This window comes from Microcaecilia unicolor, chromosome 8 (genome assembly GCF_901765095.1).
Source record: "Microcaecilia unicolor chromosome 8, aMicUni1.1, whole genome shotgun sequence".
NCBI lineage: Eukaryota > Metazoa > Chordata > Amphibia > Gymnophiona > Siphonopidae > Microcaecilia > Microcaecilia unicolor.
The window spans coordinates 15,797,731-15,824,551 of NC_044038.1; the positions used below are offsets into that span (position 1 = coordinate 15,797,731).

Genomic DNA, 26,821 nt, shown 5'->3' on the forward strand with positions numbered 1-26,821 from the left:
GGATAGCTTCCTAAAGGAAAAGTCCATAGACCATTATTAAATGGACTTGGAAAAAATCCACTATTTCTGGGATAAGCAGTATAAAATGTTTTGTACATTTTTGGGATCTTGCTGGGTATTTGTGACCTGGATTGGCCACTGTTGGAAACAGGATGCTGGGCTCGATGGACCTTTGGTCTTTCCCAGTATGGCAATACTTATGTACTTATGGAACTTTGTAAGTCTACGTGCTTTGAAAATGGGGCATCCCTGCCACACTTAGGCTAGGTCTATGGCTGGTGTAATTATGGGCACGCAAACATTTGTTGTTCTGTAAAGCCCTAAACACTTATCTGTTTAATAGACCTCAGATGTTAGTATTATTGTACTTAGTTTTTGAATTTGTTTTCTTTGTAACTCCTGATACTTGTTATCAGTTTGGAATTTTGTACTTGCCTTGAATCTAAATTTAAGAGAGCAGGCGAGTAATAAATCCCTGTGAACATAACAACATAACTGGGTTATGCTAGTGTTTTAGAACACCACTTGGGCACCCAGGTGGCGTTATAGAATAGGTTCCCCTCACATGTCCTTAGGACGCCTAAATGGAGGTGCCTAGTTGGAGAATTGCCCCCTAAGAGCTTTGGTTGTGTCCCCTGAGCAATGAAGGGTAATGTATATGGTCCTAAGAAACAGGAAGGCAATCAGTCCACAAGATCCAGAACGGCAAACAGGTGAATAAAATCACAACGCTAACCGGAATGATCCAAAGTAGAGTTTATTGAACAGACAACAGAACTGGAGGGGTAAACACACACCCGACTCGGCCAAATTTCACCCCGTGTGGGGTTGCCTCAGGGGCTGAAATTACTGTTAGAAACAAATACAAATTAAAATAAACGAATAACTAAAAACCAGTTCATTATGAATTAAAAGATCTATAGTACGTAAACTATAACTGAAGAACATACACCACTAAAATATATATATATACTAGTAAAAAAGGCCCGTTTCTGACACAAATGAAACAGACACTAGCAAGGTTTTCCTTGGAGTGTGTATGTTTGAGAGAGTTTATGTGTGTGAGAGAGAGAGTGAATGTGCGAGTGTGTGTGTGTGAGAGAGAAATAGTGAGTCTGGGTGCGAGTGTGTCTGTGAGAGAGTGAGTGTGTGTGTGTGAGAATGAGAGTGTGTGCAACTGCGTATGTGAGAGACAGTGTGAGAGAGTGTGTTTCACACAGATAGTGTGTGCGAGACACAGACTCTCTGTGAGACTGAGTGTCTGAGACCAAGGAAGTGTGTGAGTGACTGTGTGACACATAGAGAGTGACTGTGATACAGTGTGAGACAGAGTGTGTGAGAGACAGTGTATGAGAGTGAGAGAGAGAAAGACTGACTGTGAGAGAGAGAGTGTGTGTGTGTGTGTGTGTGACAGAGATACCCCACCCCCCTCTCTGGTGTCAGGCCCCCCTCCCTCCCTCTCTCTCTCTGGTGTCTGAGCATTACTGTGCAGGATGCTGAGCTCTGGCTATGCTTCAAGGAACTGACCAATCCTATTTAATAGAATGCATCTCCAACATTCTGAAGCCGAGAAACCTCGTGTGGTTGGTCACTTCTGCTTGTGATGAACCCAGAAGTACGTGATGTCAATTCAGGAGATGGATACAGAGAGCAGGAATGTCTCAGCCATGCAGTCAGCTTCAGAACGTTGGAGGTGCGTTTTATTATATAGGATATATATATATATATATATATATACATACACATATACACAAACACTTCAAAGATGGCATATGTTTACTGCTCCAGACTCTGGATCATTTTGGTCTATATTCTGATTTTATTCACCTGTTTGCTCTTGTGGACCGATTGCCTTCCTGTTTTTTTGGGTTCATCCATACTAGGCATTATGTCCTTCACACCCTGGAAAGACATTTTGAGATATTCAGATAGACAATTCCCTTCAGAACCCTTTTTTTTTTACGAGAATACGTTTCTGGAAACTCTCAATCACTGGGAAGATGCCACTAAGCTTAGCAAAAGATTGGTACATAATGAGTTACATGGATCCACTCTCTTTAAGACTATAAAATGAATTCGGTCTCCATTCTGATTTTATTCACCTGTTTGCTGGGTAATGTCTATAGGAATAGTGACCGGTTATAGGAGATATGAAACTGGGGGGGGGGTGAGGGTGTTATCAAAGTGGGCTACTGTTGAGTTGGGCTATTTTACCGCAAGTCATGCTAATTTAGCACAGGGCCTTCATTGCATAAAATGGGACCCTGTGCGAAAATAATCCGACTTAACAGTAGGCCTACATTGATAATTTCCCGCTAGAGTCTTTACAAGTGGGCAAGAAATAACTGTCAAGACTTTTTAAGAACTATTACAGAACTCGATTGTGGATGTTGCGCGGCGTAGTTCTACATAAGGTCTCACTCAGCTGCACTGAATTAAGGTGTGACCATTTCTTTCACTGATCAGCAGCGCACACGTGATAACCTCTTGGGGATTCCTCGTCAATCACAGTTCATTAAGCTTGTCCGTCTCACACCACCGTTAATCTGATTCTTGGCACCATGTACTTTGACTTATTTTGAATTCTCTTTTGTTTTGTATTTTCAAAAAAGAAAATAAACAGAGGGTGAAAAGGAGATGAGATTACTGTGAACAGAAGGAAACATTGATGACCTAAGACAAGCTGTTAGTCTCCAGCCTACGTTGCACTTTGATAATAAGGGTTTATGACTACAACGTTTTCAGGGAAAGTAAACTAACTCCTACAGCAGGACTCGTCTACACAGAACAGAGCAGTTTAAGATTCAGTATGGAAGAAAGCTTTTGGCCATGATGATCTTTGTGATTATGTCAATCAAGCTATTTAATGTAGATAATATTCCACTTATCCAAAAGTAATGTTAATATAAAAACACAAAGGGGTCATGGATTCTTTTTTTCTGGATTTTACATAGGTAAGAAAATAGATTACAATATATATTTTTTTATGCTAAATCTTTTGGTCAGAACTACATTAGCCTTCCTTCTCTCCACTTTCACTGTTTATTTGTACCCATTCTTTAACAGTAATCTGACTAGCTGTTATACAAGCAGAATGCCAACTTCTGTTGAGTTCTAAAAACCAAGGCTGGGGTGCTGATGAGGTTACTGCTAATCCCAAAAGATTTAATTCAAGATACCAGATCCTAAACCTCATTGCACTGCTTTCCAGCCATCTTCTCCTGCTATTAAACCTCACAAGTTTCCTTTACACAGAAGTGGGACCATTCTAAGGTTAATAGCAGTCAACTCCGTTCTCAGCCAAAGTTCCCGCAGTGGCCAGGATATCTTGCAAAAGAGAGCGAGGACTCTTTTCCATGTGGTCGCTGCTTTTGTCTAGAGCCACCTGTAGGCCATCCAAGTCCACTGCCTCTAAAATGCCAAGGGCCCACTCTGGCTTCTGCTGAGGACCTGCTGTACAGTCCTGGTCTGGTTGATCTTTGCAGCAAGATCTCCAACTCCTCAGACTCTCCTCTAACCAGTCAGTCCTTTGTGACTTCTGTGCTACAGGTCCCTTAATCAAAACTTCTTTTACACAGAGCGTTCTTTTTAGAGATATTAAGATATCACAGGACTTCTGGGCCACAGGCCTATCACAGTCACAGAGAGCACTCAACAAGAACTCAAAAAGTTTCACTTGGCAGAACTTCTGTAGTGACTTTTCAAGAAGGGAAGATTCAGGAGTTGAAGACAAAACTACAGCATAAGGACACAAACTTAAATTAGAATTTCCAGCTGTTCTACTAATAAAAATTTCAGCCAGTTCCAACCCATGAAGCTTGACTTCCCAATCCAAGTCGCAGTTTGCCAGTTCAAACACTCTGGAGATCAACTGATCCAGATCTCCCAGCAGCTCCAAGTGACCTTCTCTAAACCAGTCTGTAACCACTCTGATCACAGCCCTTCTTGGAAAGCTCTCTGTGTCCTCACCCAGGATTTCCAGCAACTTGGAGATTACATTCTGATAAGAAAAAAAGAAAGAAATTAAGTTCACAGAGACCTCTATAAACTACTACTTAAACATGGAAAAGGCAAGCCCTGAAGGCTGAAATATTGGTTTTCAGAGTAGAAATACATTGATTAGTCAAGTTCTCTGCCTCCTTTAGGTCATGACCCAATTTATTTCCAAATCTTCTGCTTTTATTATAAACTAGTAAAAAAGGCCCGTTTCTGACACAAATGAAACGGGCGCTAGCAAGGTTTTCCTCGGAGTGTGTATGTTTGGGAGAGTGTATGTGAGAGTGACTGTTTGAGAGTCGGAGTGAAAGTGTGATTGTGTGAGAGAGAGCGTGAGTCTGGGTGTGAGTGTGTTTGTGAGAGAGTGTGTGTGTGAGAATGAGAGTGTGTGCAAGTGTGTATGTGAGACACAGTGTGAGTGAGAGTGTGTGTGTGTGGGCGAGAGAGAGAGTGTGTGTGAGACACAGATTCTCTGTTTGAGTGAGTGTATGAGACCAAGCGAGTGTGTGAGTGACTGTGTGGCACATAGAGAGTGAATGTGATACAGTGTGAGACAGAGTGTGTGAGAGTGAGAAAGACATTGTATATGAGAGAGAGAGTGTGAGCCGTGCCCTCCCAATCCATGGCCATCTGTCCCCTGCCCCCTCCATTCATCCTTTTCCAGCAATTCCCCTCTGTCCGTGAGCCCTGCCCTCCCAATCCATGGCCATCCATGTTTGTCTGTCACCTGCCCCCTCCATTCATCCCTATCCAGCATTTCCCCTCTCTGCTTGAGGCCTGCCCTGCAATCCATATCCATCCATGCCCATCTGTCCCCTCCATTCATCCCTATGCAGCAATTCCCCTCTCCCTGAGTCCTGCCCTTCCAATCCATGCCCATCCATGCTCCTCTGTCACCTGGCCCCTCCATTTTTCCCTATCCAGCATTTCCCCTCTCTGCCTGAGGCCTGTCCTGCAATCCATATCCATCCATGCCCATCTGTCCCCTCCATTCATCCCTATGCAGCAATTCCCCTCTCCCTGAGTCCTGCCCTTCCAATCCATGCCCATCCATGCTCCTCTGTCAACTGGCCCCTCCATTTTTCCCTATCCAGCATTTCCCCTCTCTGCCTGAGGCCTGTCCTGCAATCCATATCCATCCATGCCCATCTGTCCCCTCCATTCATCCCTATCCAGCAATTCCCCTCTCCCTGAGTCCTGCCCTTCCAATCCATGGCCATCCATGCTCATCTGTCACCTGGCCCCTCCATTTTTCCCTATCCAGCATTTCCCCTCTCTGCCTGAGGCCTGCTCTGTAATCCATATCCATCCATGCCCATCTGTCCCCTCCATTCATCCCTATCCAGCAATTCCCCTCTCCCTGAGTCCTGCCCTTCCAATCCATGCCCATCCATGCTCATCTGTCACCTGGCCCCTCCATTTTTCCCTATCCAGCATTTCCCCTCTCTGCCTGAGGCCTGCTCTGTAATCCATGCTCCTCTGTCCCCTGCCGCCTCCATTCATCCTTTTCCAGCAAGTCCCCTCTCGCCCTTCCATGACCCCCCCCCCCTCGCATCCATGCTACGCTCTCTCCCATGTCCCAGCCTGGCCCGCCCTCTTCTTCCCCCCCCCCCCCCCTCGCATCCATGCCCCCCCCCCCCTTCGCATCCATGCATCCCTTTTTTTTTTTTTTTTAATTCTTTTTAACTTTACCTCCGTGGCGGTTCGTGCAGCGAAGCGTCAGGGAAGGAGGCGCCGCTCCCGACGTCTAGCTTTCCCTTCGCTGTGTTCCGCCTTGTTTTGAAGGCGGAACACAGCGAAGGGAAGGCTAGACGTCGGGAGCGCCGCCTCCTTCCCTGACGTTTCGCTTCCGGATTTGTTTGTTTTGTCGCGAGGGCGGGGCAGAGACGGCTGGCTGGCTTGAAGGCTTCACACCACGAATCCCCGAACCCTTCAGCCTCAGCCTGGGAGTGACGTCAGATGGCTTCAAGGCTTCAAGGCTTCAGGCTTCAAGGCTTCAGACTTCCGGCTTCAAGCTTCCGGCTTCAGAACGTTCTTCAAGGCTTCAGGCTTCAAGGCTTCAGACTTCCGGCTTCAAGCTTCAGGCTTCAGAACGTTCACGGTGCGTTTTATTATATTAGATTCCTAGACACACAAACCTACTTTCTTCACAGAGGCGGAATGAGGGTGGTCTGAGCCCCTCCCCTCCCCAGTCCTACCTGAGGGGTCCTGATTGTCTGGTGGCCTCTGCCCGGGGGGGGGGGGGGGGAGGGGTTCTTTCCTGCTCGCTGCACTACCGCTAATCCCCCACCTACTGGCACTGCTGTGTTTTCAAAATGGTGGCCGAGACTTCCCGCGGTAGTCTCGCAGGTCTCGACAGTCTTGTGAGACTTCCGCAGGGAGTCTCAGCTACCATTTTTAAAAGACGGTGGTGCCGGGCGGGGGGAAACAGCACCAGCCCAGTGGGTTGGGCAGGAAAGAACATGTTCTCTCCCCCCCCCCCCGGCTGAGGCCACTAGATTACTAGTTGCCCAAATGGTCAGTCCGCTCCTGCCTCTTCAATACAAAGTAGCCCAATGCCTTTCTCCTAAAGCTACGCAATAATTCACAAAATTGCAAAATAGGTTTCTAAACAAAATTCACACATAGAATTTGCTGGTTTGGAGCCCGACTCAATATGTTTTTTCCTCCTACTTTGTATATACCGGGATGAGAAAACCCCGGGTATTATCAGGACACTCGCTTCTAATATTTTAAAACAGATTAGGAAACCAATGACTACCTGTTGATTATTTGTTCTCGCTGGTCCAGGTAAAGTCTGGTTAAGGCTGCCGATGACAGCCAGCCGGCCCAGGGTGATTACAGCACTGGCTCGAACGTAGCTCTCAGAGTCTTTCAGAAGATCCCACACAGGCTTAGTCACTGCTGAGGACTGAAGAATCTGCCTCAGTTCATCCTGATCTGTAAAACTATGTGCAGTTCGGTGGTAAACCATGCCTTCAAGAACAACGAAGTTAAGACAACTGCTGTATGTTAGAGGATCTTGACTAAACTCAATTGTAAACAAGTTAGGATTTTGCACAATATCTATATATACACATATTTTCTGTTTTATGTGTAGTTTTTATAATATTAGGAAAATGCACTAAAAGCTTTCTGTGTATTATAGGCCAGGCTGCATAAATCCTTGCTGTTCCCTACCTTTCTGAGCACTCATATAAGCATTGAGATTATAACAGCTTTTTAATTATTTTTTTAAAAGCATTTCCATCCCATCAATCTGAATCTTGTTCTCAGTAGATAAGAAAAGCAATATTATAAACGCAAAATAATAACTATGCCCTTCCCTTCCCCTCCCATCCCCACAAACAAAACTGAAATCTCTATAGAGGCCCCCTACCTGGGCAGCAGTCCACTAGGTGAGCAAGGAATTCTAAGGTAGAGTCTCGCACCTCCCAACAAGGGCTAGAAAAACGCTTCTGCAGCAGTGGAAGTAGATCTGTAAATAGGAACAAGCCACATCTGGATTCATCACACAGGTGAGTCCAAAACACATCTCACAGTCAAATCAATAACTTGGTTCTTAAAATTATCATAGCTTCAATCAAAGAATTTTCTGCAAAATCTTCATTCCGTTCCATAGTAACAGCAGATAAAGATCTGAACGGTCCATCCAGTCTGCCCAACAGTCACATTTCATTATCAATTCATGATTAAATCAACAATGGATGTGATATATTATATACTTTATCACGAGTCTCTTTTTGGTGTTTCTGGGACATATACCGTAGAAGTCCGCCTGACTCTGTCCTTATGTTCTACCTACTGGAGTTGCCGTCAAAGCCCATTCCACTCCAGCCTATCCAAATACGTCTTGGCGTCTGCAGGACCCAAGTGTAAAAGTCTACCTGGCACTGTCCTCGGTTCCAGTTACTGAAGTTGCCATTGAAGCCCTTTCCAGCCTATCCTAAGCTTTTTATTTTTGTTTTATACCATTTATTTTCTAAATAGAGTTCTTCTGTGTCCATCCCGCGCTTTTTGGAATTCTGTCATTGTTTTTGTCTCTACCACATCCCTCGGGAGGGCATTCCAGGCATCAACTGACTACCCTCTCCGTGAAAAAGAATTTCCTGAAATTACTACATGCAGGCATATTTTCAAAGCACTTAGCCTTCCAAAGTTCCATAGGTTTCTATGGAACTTTGGAAGGCTAAGTGCTTTGAAAATATGCCCATAAGTCTACCACCCTGCAACCTCAGTTCATGGCCTCTAATTTTATCATTTCCCCTTTTCTGGAAGAGACCTGTTCCTATATTAATACCTTTCAAGTATTTAAATGTCAGTACCATATTTCCCCTGTCCCTCCTCTCCTCTAGGTTATACATATTCAGGTCTTCTAGTTTCTTCTCATTTGTCTTTCGGCGTAAACCCCATACCATTTTTGTCACCTTCCTCTGGACTGTTCTAGTCTTTTTACATCCTTAACAAGATGCGTCTTCCAAAACAGAACACAAAACTCCAGGTGGGGCCTCACCAGCGACTTGTACAGGGGCATCAGCACCTCATTTCTTCTGCTGGTTACTCCTCTCTCCATGCAGCCTAGCATCCTTCTGGCTACGGCCACTGCTTTGTCACACTGTTTTTTGTTTTGTTTTTTTGCTTTAAGGTCCTCGGACACCATCACCCCATGGTACGATGGTGTCTGATGGTTTGTATTAGTAAACCTGGATTATTAATGCAGTGAGACTAGTTTCTCATTTATTTATTTAGATTTTGCTCACACCTTTTTCAGTAGTAGCTCAAGGTGAGTTACATTCACGTACTCTGGATATTTCACTGTCCCAGGAGGGCTCACAATCTAAGTTTGTACCTGAGGCAATGGAGGGTTAAGTGACTTGCCCAAGATCCAGATTTGAATTGGCCACTAATTCATTTACTAATTCACTCAAAATGACGTGATGGTTTGCTGTAAGAGTTTGGACAAAACCTTAAAACAAGGGCTAATAAGACAACACCTTTAATGGTAGACCTCAGCTACAGCTGAAGCGAAATAGTGATAGTTTTCCAACTTAACCCAGCTGGAGTGCTTTCCTTCTGACTGAATGATAGAATTCACACCTTTAGATCAGAAGACTGTTGGTTCTACATTTAGGTCCATTAGTGTACAAGTGTCTATTAACAGAAGTTTAAAAGAAGATGTAACACAAACTAAACCCTTACTTGGCTGAAAGTTCAAGAAATTCTAGAGTTCACAGAATCCTTATCTTTTAAACACATTATTTGGAAATCTCTTGAAGTATCTTATTCTCTCTCTGATGACGAAGCAGCTTTATTTGACTTTCTCATCTCAATAGCATTAAAACTAATTATTCAACACTGGAAAGATAACTCCAACTTACCATCTCTTTAAAATTTGTTTCTCCACCAAATGGCATAAGCTAGGTAACGATTTATCCAAATATTCGAATGTTTCTGTTGCATCGAAATGCTATGTCTCTCTTTTTAAATCTGCTCATATGTTGTCATTTTATGCTTCAAGTTTGAAGCGTATTGCTCTTTGTTATATGTATACCTACTTTATTCTCGATACTGACTCGGCTTTATATGTATTTGTGCTTTTGTATTATATAAAATTTTCAATAAAAACACACAGACTACCCCCCCCCCCCCCCCACACACACAACCTCTGTTGTTTCTAGGATCCCTGCAGAGCCCTCATTACCTCTCAGAAACTTGTTCCTAGTATGTGACATGTCCTTGAGGTTTGTCAGCTTGGAGCAGCTCAGAAGCCATTTAAGTGTGGCCTGAAAGGACTTCTTCAGAATCTGGAACAGCACAGAGAGACTGATTTCAGAAACTTGACCACGTATTGCCCTCCACAGGTTTTTACAACTGCAGCAATGTGAGATCAACCTGTCAGCCACATCAGCTGGTATTGCTTTGTGGAGACAGACATCTGGGTACAAGAACAGAACTGAACTCGTGTGTATTACAGGCTATCATGGATGGATAGGTTATACAGTGGTAATAAACACTTACTGTAGGTTTGGTATCTGGGCTCTTGAGGTAGACAAGAAGAACATCAAATATCTTTCCCAAAGATACACTGCTGACTGAAATACAACGAAGAGAAAATATTCCTTTGCTGATTTTGCTAACAATTTTATTTTGTATCCTGAACTGTACAAATAAGAAATTTTTCATGAGCAGCTAAAAGTTCTGTATGGTATGACTTCCAAAAAGAATTACCTTGGATGGCTGTTTTGGAATAAGGTAAATAATATAACTAATTAGAAAGCGGGTAATTGTATAATTAGGGCACACAGAGAAAACACACAGGCCTCCGTGCCATTACAGCAGGGGTGGGCAATCACTGTCCTTGAGGGCCACCACTCAGTTGGGTTTTCAAGATTTACAGAATGAATATGCATGAGATTGATTAAGGTATATATGCTTAACTCCTCTAAGGAAAGAATGACATTGACATTAGAGGCCACTGAGCCACTGCTCCCAAACAACCTCTGAAACACAATAAAACCATCACTTGCACCTTCAATGAATTGAGTGCAAAGCCCTTATCGTATCCTGCCCTCTAGGGAGAAAAGCCCCCATCCTAACACATAAGAATTGCCATGCTGGGTAAGACCAAAGGTCCATCTAGCTCAATATCCTGCTTCCAACAGAGGCCAAGCTAGACCACAAGTATTTGTCAGAATTCCAAGATGTGGCAAGATTTCATGCTACCGACCCCAGGGATAGGCTGTGCAAATGGTTGCCACTTCACCCACATCGCCAGCTCTTCCCCCACTGCTCCATCATACCTGAGATTTTTATAGCTTCCCCAAATCATTTCCCAAAGGACAGCTGCCACTAGCCCAGTAGCATACCTAGCTTGCTTGCCACTCGGGGCGGGTCACCGCTGCGCCCCCCCCCCCCCAAAAAAAACCGCATCATCCCTACCACCTTTCCTCCTAGCAAGGGGGTGCATGGAGCAGTAGCGCAGCTGTTGGCTCCGCCAGGCCCCAGAATAGGAAGTCAGTCAGAGGGGGCAGGGGACCGGCGAAGCCGACAGCCGCACAACTGTTCCATGTACCCCCCTTGCTGCCTGCACCTGGGGCGGACCACCCCCACTGCCCCACCCTTGGTACACTACTGCACTAGCCAGAATCAGCCTGGCTGTAATGCTGCCTCTTTTTCCTCTATATAGCTTTATCAGCCAATTCTAACAAACTCTAGAGGAGGTAAGGCATAAATACTGGTGGTACAAGGGGAGGGAAGAGATCCCAGTCCTGTAATGGATGGCAATACTACCCTTCACAGAGTGATCAGTAGTCCAGGGAAGTAGGTACAAGACAATCCCTACTGATGATGCTATCCCCTGCTCCCCCACTCCTCAACCAGGGGAAAGAAGCCCTCAGACCTTTTTCACCTGGGAGAAATTCCTCAGAATCCTGCTACACCACTCCAGCATGTGTTCACCTTCTGCTAGAAACAGCTTCCCTGTTTTTTTTTTCTATCTAGTTGTGCCATGATGATATCACAGTAAAAATATAGGCCTTTGTCTCCATCTGCTGGCAAGGTGGTATAGTCCACATATCTGGACTACTCTGTCTGGATGATAAGGAAATATAATTTACTTTTGCTTACTTGTCCAATGAGAAACAGCTCCAAGGACATCTAGTGACAACCGCTGAACTCGAAGAGAGCCAACCAAGAATCTGCTGATCCTGTTTCCCAAGGAAGAAGATGGGTTTGATAGGCCAATGCAGAATTCCAATATTGTCAATATGCAGTGTAATAAAGGTTCATGGGGCAACTCTAATGGGAAAAAGTCCTGAAAAAGAAAGATCATGGAGAGTGTCAGAAGCTGCCAGATTAAATATCAAATACATCTAAGTTTCAAGTTTATTAGTATTTTCTACCCTGCCATATGGACGCACCATCTAGGCGGCTTACAATCTAATAATAGAACAGATCAGAAATAGTGAACCACGTAAGACAAAACAGTGTTGGAAGGGGGGGGGGGGGGGGGGGGGGGTGGAACTAAAACGGAGATAGGAAAGATAGGAACATACAGAAGGGAAGCACCAGTGTTTTTCAGGGATTGTTGACAGGATCTGTTTAAAAAAATGTATTGGGTGGCTGAGTCAATGTGTTGTTAAACAGGAAAGTTTTTAAATTAGTTTTAAACAGGGAAAGGGATGTTAGTAATTGTAGGTGGGTGGGCAGTGAATGCCATAGTAGTGGTCTTGTACTGAGAAAACAGTCGCTCTAGTATGTTCATGGATTATTTCTTTGTAGCTGTGTACAATTAGCCTGTTCTGAGTAAAAGACCTAAGAGTGCAGGAAGGAAGATAGTGGATAAAGTGACGGGAGAGGTAAGGAGATTCTCCTGAGGTCTGTGTTTTGAAAACAAGAAGCAATTTATACATTATTCTATGTAAAATAGGTAGCCAATGGGCTTTTTTCACATGAGATGTAATGTGATCGTATTTGCTAATTTTATTAATGATGCAAATGGCCATATCTGTAGTCATTGAAGATCTTTGATCCCTGATACCCTTATATAGTGAGTTATAGTGAGGAACTGAGTTCGATTCCCACTTCAGGCACAGGCAGCTCCTTGTGACTCTGGGCAAGTCACTTAACGCTCCATTGCCCCATGTAAGCCGCATTGAGCCTGCCATGAGTGGGAAAGTGTGGGGTACAAATGTAACAAAAATAAAATAGATACTATTGGCAATTCTACGTGGAATGTTGCTACTATTGGCGATTCTACATGGAATGTTGCAACTATTGGCGATTCTACGTGGAATGTTGCAACTATTGGCGATTCTACGTGGAATGTTGCAACTATTGGCGATTCTACATGGAATGTTGCTACTATTGGCGATTCTACATGGAATGTTGCTATTCCAGTAGCAACATTCCATGTAGAAGGCTGCACAGGCTTCTGTTTCTGTGAGTCTGACGTCCTGCACGTATGTGCAGGACGTCAGACTCACAGAAGCAGAAGCCTGCGTGGCCACATTGGTGACCTGCAAGGGCCGACTTCTGCATGGAATGTTGCTAGTGGAATAGCAACATTCCATGTAGAATCTCAAATAGTAGCAACAGTGGAGGAGTGGCCTAGTGGTTAGGGTGGTGGACTTTGTTCCTGAGGAACTGAGTTTGATTCCCACCTCAGGCACAGGCAGCTCCTTGTGACTCTGGGCAAGTCACTTAACCCTCCATTGCCCCATGTAAGCCGCATTGAGCCTGCCATGAGTGGGAAAGCACAGGGTACAAATGTAACAAAAATAAAATAGATACTATTGGAGATTCTACATGGAATGTTGCTACTATTGGAGATTCTACATGGAATGTTGCTATTCCACTAGCAACATTCCATGTAGAAGGCTTCTGTTTCTGTGAGTCTGACGTCCTGCACGTACGTGCAGGACGTCAGACTCACAGAAGCAGAAGCCTGCGCAGCCACATTGATGATCTGCAAGGGCTGACTTCTAGTGGAATAGCAACATTCCATGTAGAATCTCAAATAGTAGCAACAGTGGAGGAGTGGCCTAGTGGTTAGGGTGGTGGACTTTGGTCCTGGGGAACTGAGGAACTGAGTTCGATTCCCACTTCAGGCACAGGCAGCTCCTTGTGACTCTGGGCAAGTCACTTAACCCTCCATTGCCCCATGTAAGCCGCATTGAGCCTACCATGAGTGGGAAAGCGCAGGGTACAAATGTAACAAAAATAAATAATCCAACTGGCTGATCACTACTGAGTGGATAAGAATATTCAATGCTGCCGGTTGTAGAAACTTGTTTATTTCTTAAGAATTCAGTTATTTTTAAAACGTTGAGAATGCTTTTCTTCAATATCTTTTCTATTGGCGGATTCACATCAATGCGATTTTGGTACTGCTCTTAAATCACTATCACAGGGCGAATGCCTGAAGTCATCACAACATTTTCTCTTAATCTGTTCACAAACCAACACTAACAGAGAAAATCAAACAGATACAGATATATTTGTTTTACCATGAGTTTCTTCCCCCCCCCCCCCCCACTAATTATCAGAAAATAACTTGAATATCTACCTTTATTTTAATCAGTGTGAATAACTGTGCAGTTTCTAGAGACCAGGTTGGAAATATTCCTGTTATTGGTCAGGAATGTCAATAGACTGTTTATTGAATACATTTATTAAAATGTAGTAACCTGCACTAACGTTAACCTCGGTTGCATAACTTTAATATGCATTAACTAGTTTTTATTGCAACAATTTTGTATGTTAATTTGTTCCTCACCTTGAGCTGTGATAAGTGCGTTCTATAAATTTTTTTAAATAAATAAATGTGCACCATTTACAGAATCTAGTCCATAATGCCTTCAAATGCACTTAAAAACGGATTTCTAAGTAAACAGTCTGCAACAGTTGTCATGTATCATAGGTGACACTTCACAAAATAAAATTAGTGTGACCCATGTTAACGTCAGATTACCTTACTTTAACGAATACCCCAGTGAAGCTACACACAGCTAGGAATGTTCTGCCTAGGAAATCTACTACATACCGCAAAAATAGGAAGTGGTCATCACATATTTGGGAATGTATGATTGTTTGCACCTCTTCCCTGGGCTCCCTAATCTCCTCTCATGGTTTCCAATATCATCTTTATGCTGATGACACCCAGCTTTATCTCTCCACACCACACATCACTGCAGAAACCCAGACCAAAGTATCGGCCTGCTTATCCGACATTGCTGCCTGGATGTCCAACCGCCACTTGAAACTGAACGTGGCCAAGACCGAGCTTATTGTCTTCCCTCCCAAACCCACTTCTCCTCTCCCTTCACTCTCTATCTCAGTTGATAACACCCTCATCGTTCCCATCTCATCTGCCCGCAACCTCGGAGTCATCTTCAACTCCTCCCTCTCCTTCTCTGCGCATATCCAGCAGATTGCCAAGACCTGTCGCTTCTTCCTCTATAACATTAGCAAAATTCGCCCTTTCCTCTCTGAGCACACCACCCGAACTCTCATCCACTCTCTCATTACCTCTCACCTTGACTACTGCAACCTACTCCTCACTGGCCTCCCACTTTGCCATCTATCCCCCCTTCAGTCCGTACAGAACTCTGCTGCACGTCTTATCTTCCGCCTGGACCGATATACTCATATCACCCCTCTCAAGTCACTTCACTGGCTTCCAATCAGGTACCGCACACAGTTCAAGCTTCTCCTATTAAGCTACAAATGCACTCGATCTGAAGCCCCTCCCTACCTCTCTACCCTCATCTCCCCTTACGTCCCTACCCGTAACCTCCGCTCTCAAGACAAATCCCTCCTTTCAGTACCCTCACCACCACCGCCAACTCCAGGCTCCGCCCCTTCTGCCTCGCCTCACCCCATGCCTGGAATAAACTCCCTGAGTCCATTCGCCAGGCCCCCTCCCTGCCCATCTTCAAAGCCTTGCTCAAAGCCCACCTCTTCAATGTCGCTTTCGGCACCTAACCACCATACCTCTATTCAGGAAATCTAGACTGCCCCCACTTGACACTTCGCCCATTAGATTGTAAGCTCTTTTGAGCAGGGACTGTCCTTTTTGTTAAACTGTACAGCGCTTCGTAACCCTAGTAGCGCTCTAGAAATGTTAAGTAGTAGTAGTAGTTTGCCGCTGAAGTGCATTAACTGGCAAGTTATGTTTGACAATGCTAACACTGAGGATTCAGTTTTACAGATCCAAATTCAACAAAGGGAGGTCACTATCTCTAGGAGTCCCCATTCAATAACCAAGTGGCAATTGAAACTACCCTGGAAGAACCTGTGGGCATGCAGTTCCACAATGCCACTTCTTCCCAATCTTCTATGTATTACCAGGCACTGAAGCGCTTCAAGGTGGGCCAGAGTTTGGCACAACAAGCCAATACAAGAGGACTTGATGGAAAGAAGAGTTTCAACAGCTTTGGAATCAGAAACAAGCTCAAGCATGCCTAGATGGAGAAAAAGAAAAATAAGATAAAGGGTTTGGCACAGCATTATAAAAAATGCTTAAAATACTGCAAATGCAATACTTTCTTTAGTCTCTCACAAAACCAATAAGGGCTAAGATCCCCTCCTCTATAGGATACCCCAGGACCCCACTTCCTTGTGCATATATTACCAGCTGCTCTCCAATCGGTTCAAAACTCTGCTGCCCGTCTCGTCTTCCGCCAGGGTCGCTTTACTCATACTACCCCTCTCCTCAAGACTCTTCACTGGCTCCCTATCCGTTTTCGTATCCTGTTCAAACTTCTTCTACTAACCTATAAACGTACTCACTCTGCTGCTCCCCAGTATCTCTCCACACTCGTCCTTCCCTACACCCCTTCCCCTGCACTCCGTTCCATGGATAAATCCTTATCTGTTCCCTTCTCCACTACTGCCAACTCCAGACTTCGCGCCTTCTGTCTCGCTGCACCCTACGCCTGGAATAAACTTCCTGAGCCCCTACGTCTTGACCCATCCTTGGCCACCTTTAAATCTAGACTGAAAGCCCACCTCTTTAACATTGCTTTTGACTCGTAACCACTTGTAACCACTCGCCTCCACCTACCCTCCTCTCCTCCTTCCTGTACACATTAATTGATTTGCTTACTTTATTTTTTGTCTATTAGATTGTAAGCTCTTTGAGCAGGGACTGTCTTTCTTCTATGTTTGTGCAGCGCTGCGTACGCCTTGTAGCGCTATAGAAATGCTAAATAGTAGTAGTAGTAATAGTGCTCTCCAACGTTCAGAATGAGGTTCTTCCTTTCACTTTTTCACCCCCCCCCCCTCCCCACAATCATCTCTTCACCACCCCATCCCATGATTTTAATATCCTATAACAGCTCTTTCCTCACACACTACTTACGTATGTCTCTCCTTACGCATGTCTCTCCTCAGCTCCCTTACCAAGCTTTCCATTTTCCTCTTCTTCTCTCATACTGTACCTGGCTGATCTGGATGGTCTGTGGTAGCTCTCAGAATACAGTCCATTGGCTGAAGCAACACACGAAGGGCTGGGATACTCACCACCTGTGGACTAAATGCATAACTTTTAGCTAGAAAAAAGTGAACTGAGAATCTAATAACAAACAGCAAGAAGACTGCCGAACTTTATAGTTTACTTGTGTTGAGGTGAAATTACTTGACATTATGGACAATGTTAACTCTATTGTCCCATGTGGCAAAAAAAAACCTCTAATTAATGTTGATAAAAGCAGTTTGAACTTACTTTTCTTTCTAAAGACCTACCTATGTGATCGATCATACGCCTCTGCTGCTTGACCTCCTGCAATCCCTCATCCCTTTATCCTATTGTTTCCCTCCCTTCCCCTCTACTGCCTTATTCTCTGTTGTTCTAGAATTACTACCGTGTTTCCCCGAATATAAGACACTGTCTTATATTAATTTTCCCTCCCCAAGACCCGCTAGGTCTTATTTTCAGGGGAGGTCTTATTTTTTTTCGGGGAAACATCGGGGTCGCCACCCCCACCCAAGGTCGCCCCCCCAACCGAGGTCGCCGGGGCCCCCCTCCACCCGCCCTCCGTCGCTCCCAACCTGAAATGCCTCCTTTCACCTTCCTTCGCAAGTTCGGAGCAAGCAGCAGCAGGGCAGACCTCTCCTTCGTTCTGTGCCTCGCCTTCGCCTGACGTTACGTTACGTCAGGCAAGGGCGGAACACGGAAGGAAGGAGTGGCCTGCCCTGCTGCTGCTTGCTCCGAACTTGCGAAGGAAGGTGAAAGGAGGCGTTTCAGGTACTGGTAGTTCCGGGAGCGGTGGAGAGGGGGGGGGGGGGGGGCGGCGGTAGCCTTTGTCCGGCTCTCGGCGGCACTGCTTCAGGTAGGTCTTACTTTCGGGGGAGGCCTTATAATACAAATTTGTAGCAAAACTCCGGTAGGCCTTATTTTCGGAGTAGGTCTTATTTTCGGGGAAACACGGTATGTTATTCTTTTCCTTGACTGTTGTAAGCCACATGGAGCCTGCCTCAGTGGGATTTTGTGGGATAAGTGTTCACAATAATAAAAAAAAAATTTATATATATATATATATTTTTTTCCACCTCTCCCTTGCCTTAGTTGCCCCCAATTATTTAGACTATAATCTCATAATAGAAATTATTTGAACATTAAAAATTATATATAAAAATCCTAACATGATGTATCCAGTACATGCCCATTTTACACATAAGATTTGTTCCATCCCAAAATTAAACAGAAGTTAGCAAACAGATCAAGTGAGAACACACGGGAGAAAATTTTGATTCAAGGATGAGATATTTTATTTATCTTGAAATATATTATTTGCCAACATCACCAAGATGCTCATCGCTACAAATAAGCCATCATCAATGATAACACTCAAGCAGTAAAAACATATAAACTTAACACTTTCAAAATCGGTAATATAAAACCCATCATTAATAAAATTTCTCCAAACCTAATCAAACTGAGCATATCACCCACTCACTCCCTAAAATTCATACAGACAGAAAACCTAATCAAAGAGACATATAAACAAGTAACCTTGAAAAGAAAGAATTCTGCTATCAGCTAACTCTTCCTGCACTGCAAAAAACCCATTCTGAAAAGGGATATAGGGTAAGTCATGCACTTTTGGCAGGAGAGTTGCTGAAAATGTGCTATTTCCAGATCATGCTTGCACTGAACACCTCTGCTAAAAACAACCGGTATGACTATACACTTTTGCCTGTAGGTCAGAAGTTGAGAGAAATCAACTCAGGACAGCCAGCGAGACAAGCATACGCATTATCAGTATGGCAGTTCACTTAACCAGGCTACGCTATAAACAGTACATTGGCATAGCCAGAACTGATTTTTTTTGTTTGGAGGGGCTCAAGGTTAACATGGAGGAGAAGGAGGGTAGGATGCATGCAGTTCTGAGTCATACCAGTTACACATTTAGGAAGAGATTCTATATATGGTGCTGAAATCATGCTAAGCGAATTCTATAGTTGGCGTTGATTATAGAATACACTTAGTTGTTAGGTGCTTAAAACTACGCGCATCCATTTACACCAATGAAAATGTGGCATAAAACCGGGCGCATAGATTTAGGCATACTAGGCCATATTCTATAACTCCACGCATAAATTTCAGAATGCCCATTTCCCCACCCACAACTATGCCCTTTTGACTGAGCATGTTAGAGGTTTGGCGCACTTCGTTACAGAATACGCTTAGCGAGTTGAGCACGTAAATTCTAGTCAGTGCCAATTAGTGCTCATTATTGCTTGTTAAGAGCTGTTATCAACGCTGGTAAACTTAAGCCAATTAAGTTGTGTGCGTTGTTATAGAATCCACGCCAATTTTGGCACGGATCTCTAGGCACACTATATAGAATCTAAGGGTTATTGATAAATATGCCTGGATTATATATATGGTGCTCGAAATTTGTGTGCCCAAATTGCACGTACAATTTGATTAACAAGCCAATTAGCACCAATTGGGTGCTAATTATTGGCGTTAATTGGCAACAATTTGGATTTACGTGCACATCTTGCTAAGCGCTGTTTTATAAAGATGCGTGTGTTAGTGTGCAAGTGAAAATGGGGTGTGGCCATGGGAGAAGCATAGGTGGGTCAGGGGCATTCACTACAGAAGCATGCAGTATTATTAAATTTGGGACATCTGCACCTAATTTATGCGCAAGGATTTACACCGGGTTTCAGTTGTGTAAATCCTTGCACCCAAGATTGGGTGCGGATCCCGGCGCTATGTGCTATACTATAAACGGCGCCCATCTCAAAGCGTCATTTACAGAACAGCTACAGATTAAATTAGCTACAGAATCTAGTCCGTACTGCCTTCACATGCTCTTAAAAACGGATTTCTTTCAAAGCACGCAGACTTACAAAGTTAAAGTTCCATGGTACCATACGTAACTTTGTAAGTCTATGTGCTTTGAAAATGAGCACCAAAATATTATGAAGTGTCACCCATGATGCATGACAGCTGTTGCAGACTGTTTTACTTATGAAATCCGTTTTTAAGTGCACGGTAAGGCACTACAGACTAGATTCCGTAGCTATGGGAAAAGGAAGCATGGGGCCTTCCACATATGTGTGCACTACCAGCTTGCTGCTCATGAGTTCTGCCTGACATACTACGATTGTGTGGTTTGGACGGGGAGGAGCCCAGGTCTCCCCATGGTTATGTCTCTGTGTTGTTAATTACTTAGTACTGAGTTCTGGTATTATGATTTTCTTATCATGACTAAGATTTTTAGCACAAAATGAAACCAGGAGCCATATACAGGACGACTGGCCTGGGTTCACTTTTTTTAACCTCTTCCCCCTGCCCTGAAGCTTAGGCTTTTGCAGTGGTACATTGTGAGTTCCTGCACTGATTTTACTAGCACTTTATCTACAATAACTTTTGGGAGGGGACCCGTTTAGTCTGCTATGCAGCTAATCATTAAACGGCTAAATTATATAAATACAAATTTATACCAGTTGCGCAGCTTCAGAATCCCTAGTGATAAGGAGCTGGCTTGCAGTGGATCTAATCGCTGCATGGCATTTATCAGTAAACCCCAAAGCTCGCTTTCATGATGGCTGAAAATAGGTGACCTAGAAAAGAACAAAAACAAAAGTTAATACCAATCACAGCGGAAAGTCCAAAAGGGGTCAACATTTTGGCTTCAAGTATTACATGTGTTACTGGGTGTTCATGAAAATCTATAAGCAACAGTATGTTTCCAATGAGGCTTGTCAGAAATGCTGAAAGATTTTTGAATGCAATTAGTCTTATCATTCTTTATATGAATCATTTCCACATAATAACGATCTTTGATATCAAAATCTAGAAGTCAGAATTTTATAAGGTAGCAGGTCATGCCCTTTGTGGTATTGTAGTGCTCTCACTAAAAAAAAATTTACAGGCCATCTCAGTGGCTCCAGATTTGATTTCCAAGCCAGCTTCTGCCCCCAGAGGACACTTCAAAGGCAATGAGGGAAGAAGGCTCAGTTCTTGACTTGCCAACATCTACTGGCTAATTTCAGGGTGTAGATGTTCTGGATTCCAGAGGAGCTGAAGTCTGTACCTTGGCAAATGATGGCCCAGCAATGGCTGGGCTTGTTCTAGTTAAGCTGGAAGCCAAAAAATGTTTTAACACACTTTCTTATAATCTTATAGTGCCAGAAGACCACGTTCGGATAAAATTATCTGGAAGTCTAGCTGGGATCTTCAGAAAACTGGAAATTTACAATAAGATCTGGCATAATTCATGACAATCACCAGAGTCTATCATCTTTATTACGTCTCAAACCATTAATAAGGATTCCTTATTCCAAGGAGTTCTATAACTTTGGCTAGGATGCTTTCATTGTTGTTATTTTAAGCTCCAGCTTTTTAAAAAAAACTTGCTTAGGTGTCCTTACCTGGCCATACTGAGAAAGAGTTCCACCAGCAAGGATGCTTCACAGACAGGCTCCTGCTTCAGAAGAGATTCTACTGGTTGAACGAAGCTGGACCAGAGTACTCCAGTCCAAGTATCATGGCAACCTCTAAACACCGTTATCAGTGCTTTCAAAGACTGGGCCACTTGAGAAGGAACACTGGACCTCAGAGATCTATTCAGATGAGCTACAATCAGCTGGGCAGATGCTGGCCAATTAGAGCCTGATGTGCTGAGAGGTTGCTGTATAGCAGACAAGATAGAGAAGCCCAGAATGTGCACTATGAGTTCATTGGCAGAAGACGCAATGAACAGGCTGGTGTCCTTCTGTAGAGTTAAGATTAAATTCATAGATCCTACAAAGTCAATTAGAAAAAGAAAGGTAATATAAGAGATATCCTCATTTTTATATAATAGTTCCTTCAGCAGCTCAGGCAATAAGAAAGCAACTTACCACAATCATACAGGAACTGGACAGCAGATACATGCTGTACCATGCTGTGTACACCCTGGATCCAGCCACTTCGAACTGTGGCATCTTCCCATAATCTGCTGGTAGAAAGGTTCTGTCCAAAGAGGCTAAGCAGCAGTTCTCCCTCCTAAACCAAAATACAGTCCATGAGGAAAGAAAATGCTTACTGTACCTGATCTTCAGTCTCAATTGTAGATGTGATTTATAATTAGTGGAATAGCCACTGGTGGTCCGGGCCCCACCAAAAATTGGTGCTTAGTGTGGCTGGCAAGGTTCCCCAAGCCTTGCCAATCAAAGCCTTTCTTTCTGCTAAAACACTTGCAACCTGGGCAGCTGATGGGAGTGTCCCTAAGCTGCTGCCCCCCCCTCCAAACATGTGAAACTGAGCATGCACTGGGGCTGGTGATGGCAGCAGCTCCAGAGCACTGCCACTGGCTGCCCAGGTTGCATGTGTTACAGCCAGGAAGAGGTCTTCATTTGGCAAGGCTTGGGGATCCCCATCAGCTCAGGTATTTCTATTTTCAGTTTTAGAGGGTGCTGGGGAAGTGGTGGGAGAGGTGATGAAATTTCTGGCCCATCCACTTTGGGTTCAGGCCCTCCCTAAATCAGCTGTCTGGCTATGCCACTGTTATACATATACTTATTCTTACAAACGAGACACCAAGGTGTACATTTTTTGAGGAACCGTTACATAAGAACATAGGCACTGCCATACTGGGACAGACCGAATGTCCATCAAGCCCAGTATTCTGCTTCCAACAGTGGTCAATCCAGGTCACTCCATAAGAAGAAACAAGATGGTAAAAGAAAGAAACATACTTCTGAACTGTGCTCTCTTTTGGATTGCAAAATAGCTTGTGGTAGTCTGGTTAAATGTCACTCAGAAATTTAATCGAGTGAAGAGCTAAGAAATAAGCTCATTAAAAGGCTATGCATCTCTGAAATTTGCAGATATTTCTTGCAAACTGGATTGTAGAATTAAAAAAACCTGAAGCAATGTCAATATTCTTACATCTAGAAGGTGCATTTGAAAATTTTTTTATATACACACAGATATATATATATATTTTATCCGAATCAAGCAAATTCTAATACAACTATTGCTATTTATAAATCTTTATTTCATTATTACATATTATTACAAATTCTTATTATTGTTCATTATTTATTAAAACCCACAAAAATAACCATTCATTCTTCATCCATACATACACAACTTATACATTATATCATCACATTTTTTTAAACTATTCAAATACCATAGTACACATATATATTTTTTTCTTTCCAAATTTGCCGATTAAGTCCAACAGTGGTAAACCTTATCAACTGGTAATGTATTCGATATAATAATTCACAAATCCAGTGCTTAAAAGTTTTTCAAGTTCTTCCAAAAGCACAATCACTTTAATGAATAAATAAATAATGAACAATAATAAGAATTTGTAATAATGAAATAAAGATTTATAAATAGCAATAGTTGTATTAGAATTTGCTTGTATGCTTGGTTACAACTATTTTAAGTTATGATACCTTAGGTAGAATTTTGTTTTATCCGAATCTGAAATATAAAAAAATGTAAAAATTCTTAGCAAGTTTTTTTTTTTTTTTTTTACAAATGCAGAAATGAGAAACTCCATAGTAAAAAAAAAAAGACCACAGGTTTTAGATTGATTCCTGCATTATTCTGCTTGGGAGAGGATGCTTTCTCCCATTGAAGAGATAAGACTGTAAACCATTTTTGCCCATAAAACTGCTTTACAAACATAAAAGGGCTATTTTAAAATTAGGTCATACCAAAAAAGTATGTTATGTACGGTACAAGCCAGCATATAGTTTACAGTAGATGTGTAAAGAGGTGAAATGTGGGCACAGTTGTGATTTACAGAGAGACTTTTACAGCTGCTTTTAAGCAGGAGTAATGTCTCCGCCTTTAATCTAGGTGCTGTTGCTGATGGATTTGTGCTAGTATTTTAAGTCACATGGAGGCGTATTTTCAAAGCACTTATTCTTAAAAAGTTCCACAGGTTACTATGTAGCTTTGTAAGTCTAAGTGCTTTGAAAATGAGCCCCATAGGCACCTATGGTCCTTTTTCCTAACGGTCATTAAGCACTGAGGGGTCCTTTTACTAAGGCTTGAGAGGGCTAACGGGTTGTAATTGAGTTTGGCGCGCACCAAATCCTGTGGTACAAAATAATTTTCTACCACGGGGTGGCGTTCCCAGTGGTAATCAGCAGTTGGAACATTACTGCGCAGGTAGCGCATGAGCCCTTTCCGCTAGGTCAACAGGTGGCAGTAAGGGCTCAGGCTGTAAATAGGCAAGTGCTAATTTTAATTTCAGCGTATGCCCATTTCCTGGCCTATTTTAAAAAATGCCCTTTTTCCCAGTTGCAGTAAAAAATGGCCCACTGCACATCCAAAACACGTGCCCATACTACCGCAGGCCACTTTTTGCCGTGGCTTAGTAAAAGGACCCCTTACTATGTGGTTAGCATGCCGTAACATGCTAACGCACAAATGCATTAAGGGGTTGTGCAATATTGCACATTAAACCATGGCTTACTGTATTTTTCTGAATTTTTTGAGGGAGTGAGGCATAGGTAGCGTGGTAGCATTAGCCAGCTACTGCATTCCCACTTAGCACACATTAACTAGCTAAGACATAGTTAACACAGGAGCACTTAGTGCACAACTGCACAACTGTCCATAAAATTATCTACGGCGAGGCACTGGGATACATGACAGACCTTATCGACCTGCCAACCAGAAACACCACAAAATCAGCATGATCATACCTAAACTTCCACTACCCAAGCAGCAAAGGACTCAAATACAAATCCATCTATGCAACCATTTTACCAAAAGCAGTAAAAACCACGCTCGACCACCTAAATTTCTGGAAAGCACTAAACACAGACCTGTTCAGAAGAGCATACCCCACCGACCCAACATAAAAATGCCTGGACACTTGCGATACGATGTAACCAAAGACCATAATGGACATTACCTGACTCTTCTTTCCCCCCAGTTGTACCTACCATACATGTACCTCATTCTACCACAATATCACTTTGTATTCATTCATACTATGTATTTGTTCAGACTGGGATCAGCTAACGCCGTTAACGGTCACATGTAAGCCACATTGAGCTTGCAAAAAGGTGGGAAAATGTGGGATACAAATGTAACAAATAATAATAATATAAATAGGAGTCAGTATGTAGCCCTGAATTAACATCCTGCAAGTACCACACACCCTAATGGTTACATCAACACCAGCAATAAGTCTAGGGAACGTCCCCAAAAGGTGTTGCTTTAAAACTGGGCTTAGCACATTATAACACATTAAGCACACTTTTGTAAATGAGCCCGTGTCTTTATTAAAATAAATAAAAGTTGGGCACCTTCCTGTTCACTTGTTAGCATTTAGAGGGTACTTATGACAATGACACCTACTTGTAGCTATATGCATGATTTTACTTTTTAATTGAAGAGAGGCATTCAATTTCATATGCTGAGCTTCCTGGACAGGGGACCCTACAAACCTCAGTGGATTTTGGTGGGGAGGGACATGTGCATGCTGCTCCCCCAGGTTACGCTTCCAAAGTCTCCCCTCGCTCTGCTTACCGAGAGCCGCTGGAAGCCCCTTTCAGAGGCTGCAAACAGCCCTGCTAGGCGAAGGATGAAGCCCAGGAGGCTGGGATTGGGCTCTTCCAGCGTCAGCCCCTGCAGGATAAGGTCGACCAGACACGGGTTTTCCTGTAGCACCGACGCGCCAGAATCTAGGAACACAAGAAATCTCGTTAGGAGCCAGATGATGAACTAACGTCACCGCTCTACGTTGGACCCACTTTACTGCGGCCTCTCCCCGCATTTCCCCACTAATCCACTTCACCAACCCACCCAATTATGAAAGTCCACCTTCTATACTTATCCCCTAATCACTTCCGTCTTTCTTCCCTTACTAAATCTGGCCTACCTGTTTGATGCTGCTTTCGACTCCTGACTTGTCACTTTTATCTTATCCTTGTGTCCTTCTGTCTGTCCTTCCCTTATCCTTATTGACCCTGCCTGTTTGTCCTGAGTTAGATTGTAAGCTCTTTTTGAGCAGGGACTGTCTTTCTTCATGTTCAATTGTAAAGCGCTGCGTACGACTGGTAGCGCTATAGAAGTGATTTTTATTTATTGCATTTGTATCCCACATTTTCCCACCTATTTGCGGGCTCAGTGTGGCTTACAAGACATTGTGAATGATGGAAATACAATTTGTTACAGTACGATTACGGGTTACATTGTGAAGAGTTATGGGAAGACAAAGTCAAGTCAAAACATCATTCGGGTCATAGAAACTATGGAATGTAGCAGTGGGGAAATTATAGTAGTAGTAAATCTCTACACCTTACTAATAACTGTACCTGATTGCCTGGAATGACCATATAATAACAAAATTATGTAAGCCACACTGAGCCTGCAAATAGGTGGGGAAATGTGGGATATAAATGCAACAAATAAATAAATATAAAGATAAAAGGGCCCTCAAGGGAGACCTGGTAGTGGTCACTTTACTGCCTCTGTTAATAACCATTTGCCCCAGAGCCAGAATGTTTTCGACTTGGGGAGGGGGAGGGGAAGGTCCAAGTCGGTTTCATCCAACCTCCTTGGGAAGGTTTAAGGCGGTTCTCGGCCAGGCTACCCGTCTCCGTGATGCCTCGGAACCAGTCCAGCAACTTCTCCAGGCAAGTGTCGTCGGAGACCGGCTGCCGGGGGTCGGCCAGGACCGCACACACCGAGGGCAGAAGCTGCTGGCACTCGCTATCCATTGATGACGGAGGATGGGCCTTGGGCCGCGCCGCGGCCTAACTGGCTCCGCCTCCGTCGCCTTCACGTCACGCCCGCGCAGCCAGTAACACGGCTTGCCACCAGATGGAAACAATTTTCCCCGCC

The 26,821-nt window shown here is 43.5% G+C and overlaps 1 protein-coding gene across 3 annotated transcripts; it reads right to left on the reverse strand.

The window, feature by feature from the left end:
- Positions 1 to 1,745: 1,745 nt before the first annotated feature.
- BRAT1 (BRCA1 associated ATM activator 1) lies at positions 1,746 to 26,740 on the reverse strand. Of its 3 annotated transcripts, none has more exons than XM_030211296.1 (13): positions 26,571 to 26,740; positions 25,505 to 25,659; positions 21,859 to 22,003; positions 21,388 to 21,760; positions 20,458 to 20,577; positions 16,938 to 17,029; positions 15,844 to 15,959; positions 11,623 to 11,809; positions 10,015 to 10,088; positions 9,698 to 9,800; positions 7,376 to 7,474; positions 6,758 to 6,936; positions 1,746 to 4,000 (listed from the first exon to the last, which is right to left on the reverse strand). In XM_030211296.1, the coding sequence occupies exons 1-13, from the start codon at positions 26,695 to 26,697 to the stop codon at positions 3,275 to 3,277; spliced, it is 2,496 nt and encodes an 831-aa protein (XP_030067156.1). In that variant the 5' UTR covers positions 26,698 to 26,740; the 3' UTR covers positions 1,746 to 3,274. The 3 variants fall into 3 exon arrangements, with proteins under 3 accessions (XP_030067156.1, XP_030067155.1, XP_030067154.1); XM_030211295.1 differs by having other exon boundaries at positions 6,758 to 6,972; XM_030211294.1 differs by having other exon boundaries at positions 6,758 to 6,972; positions 26,532 to 26,740.
- Positions 26,741 to 26,821: the final 81 nt, after the last annotated feature.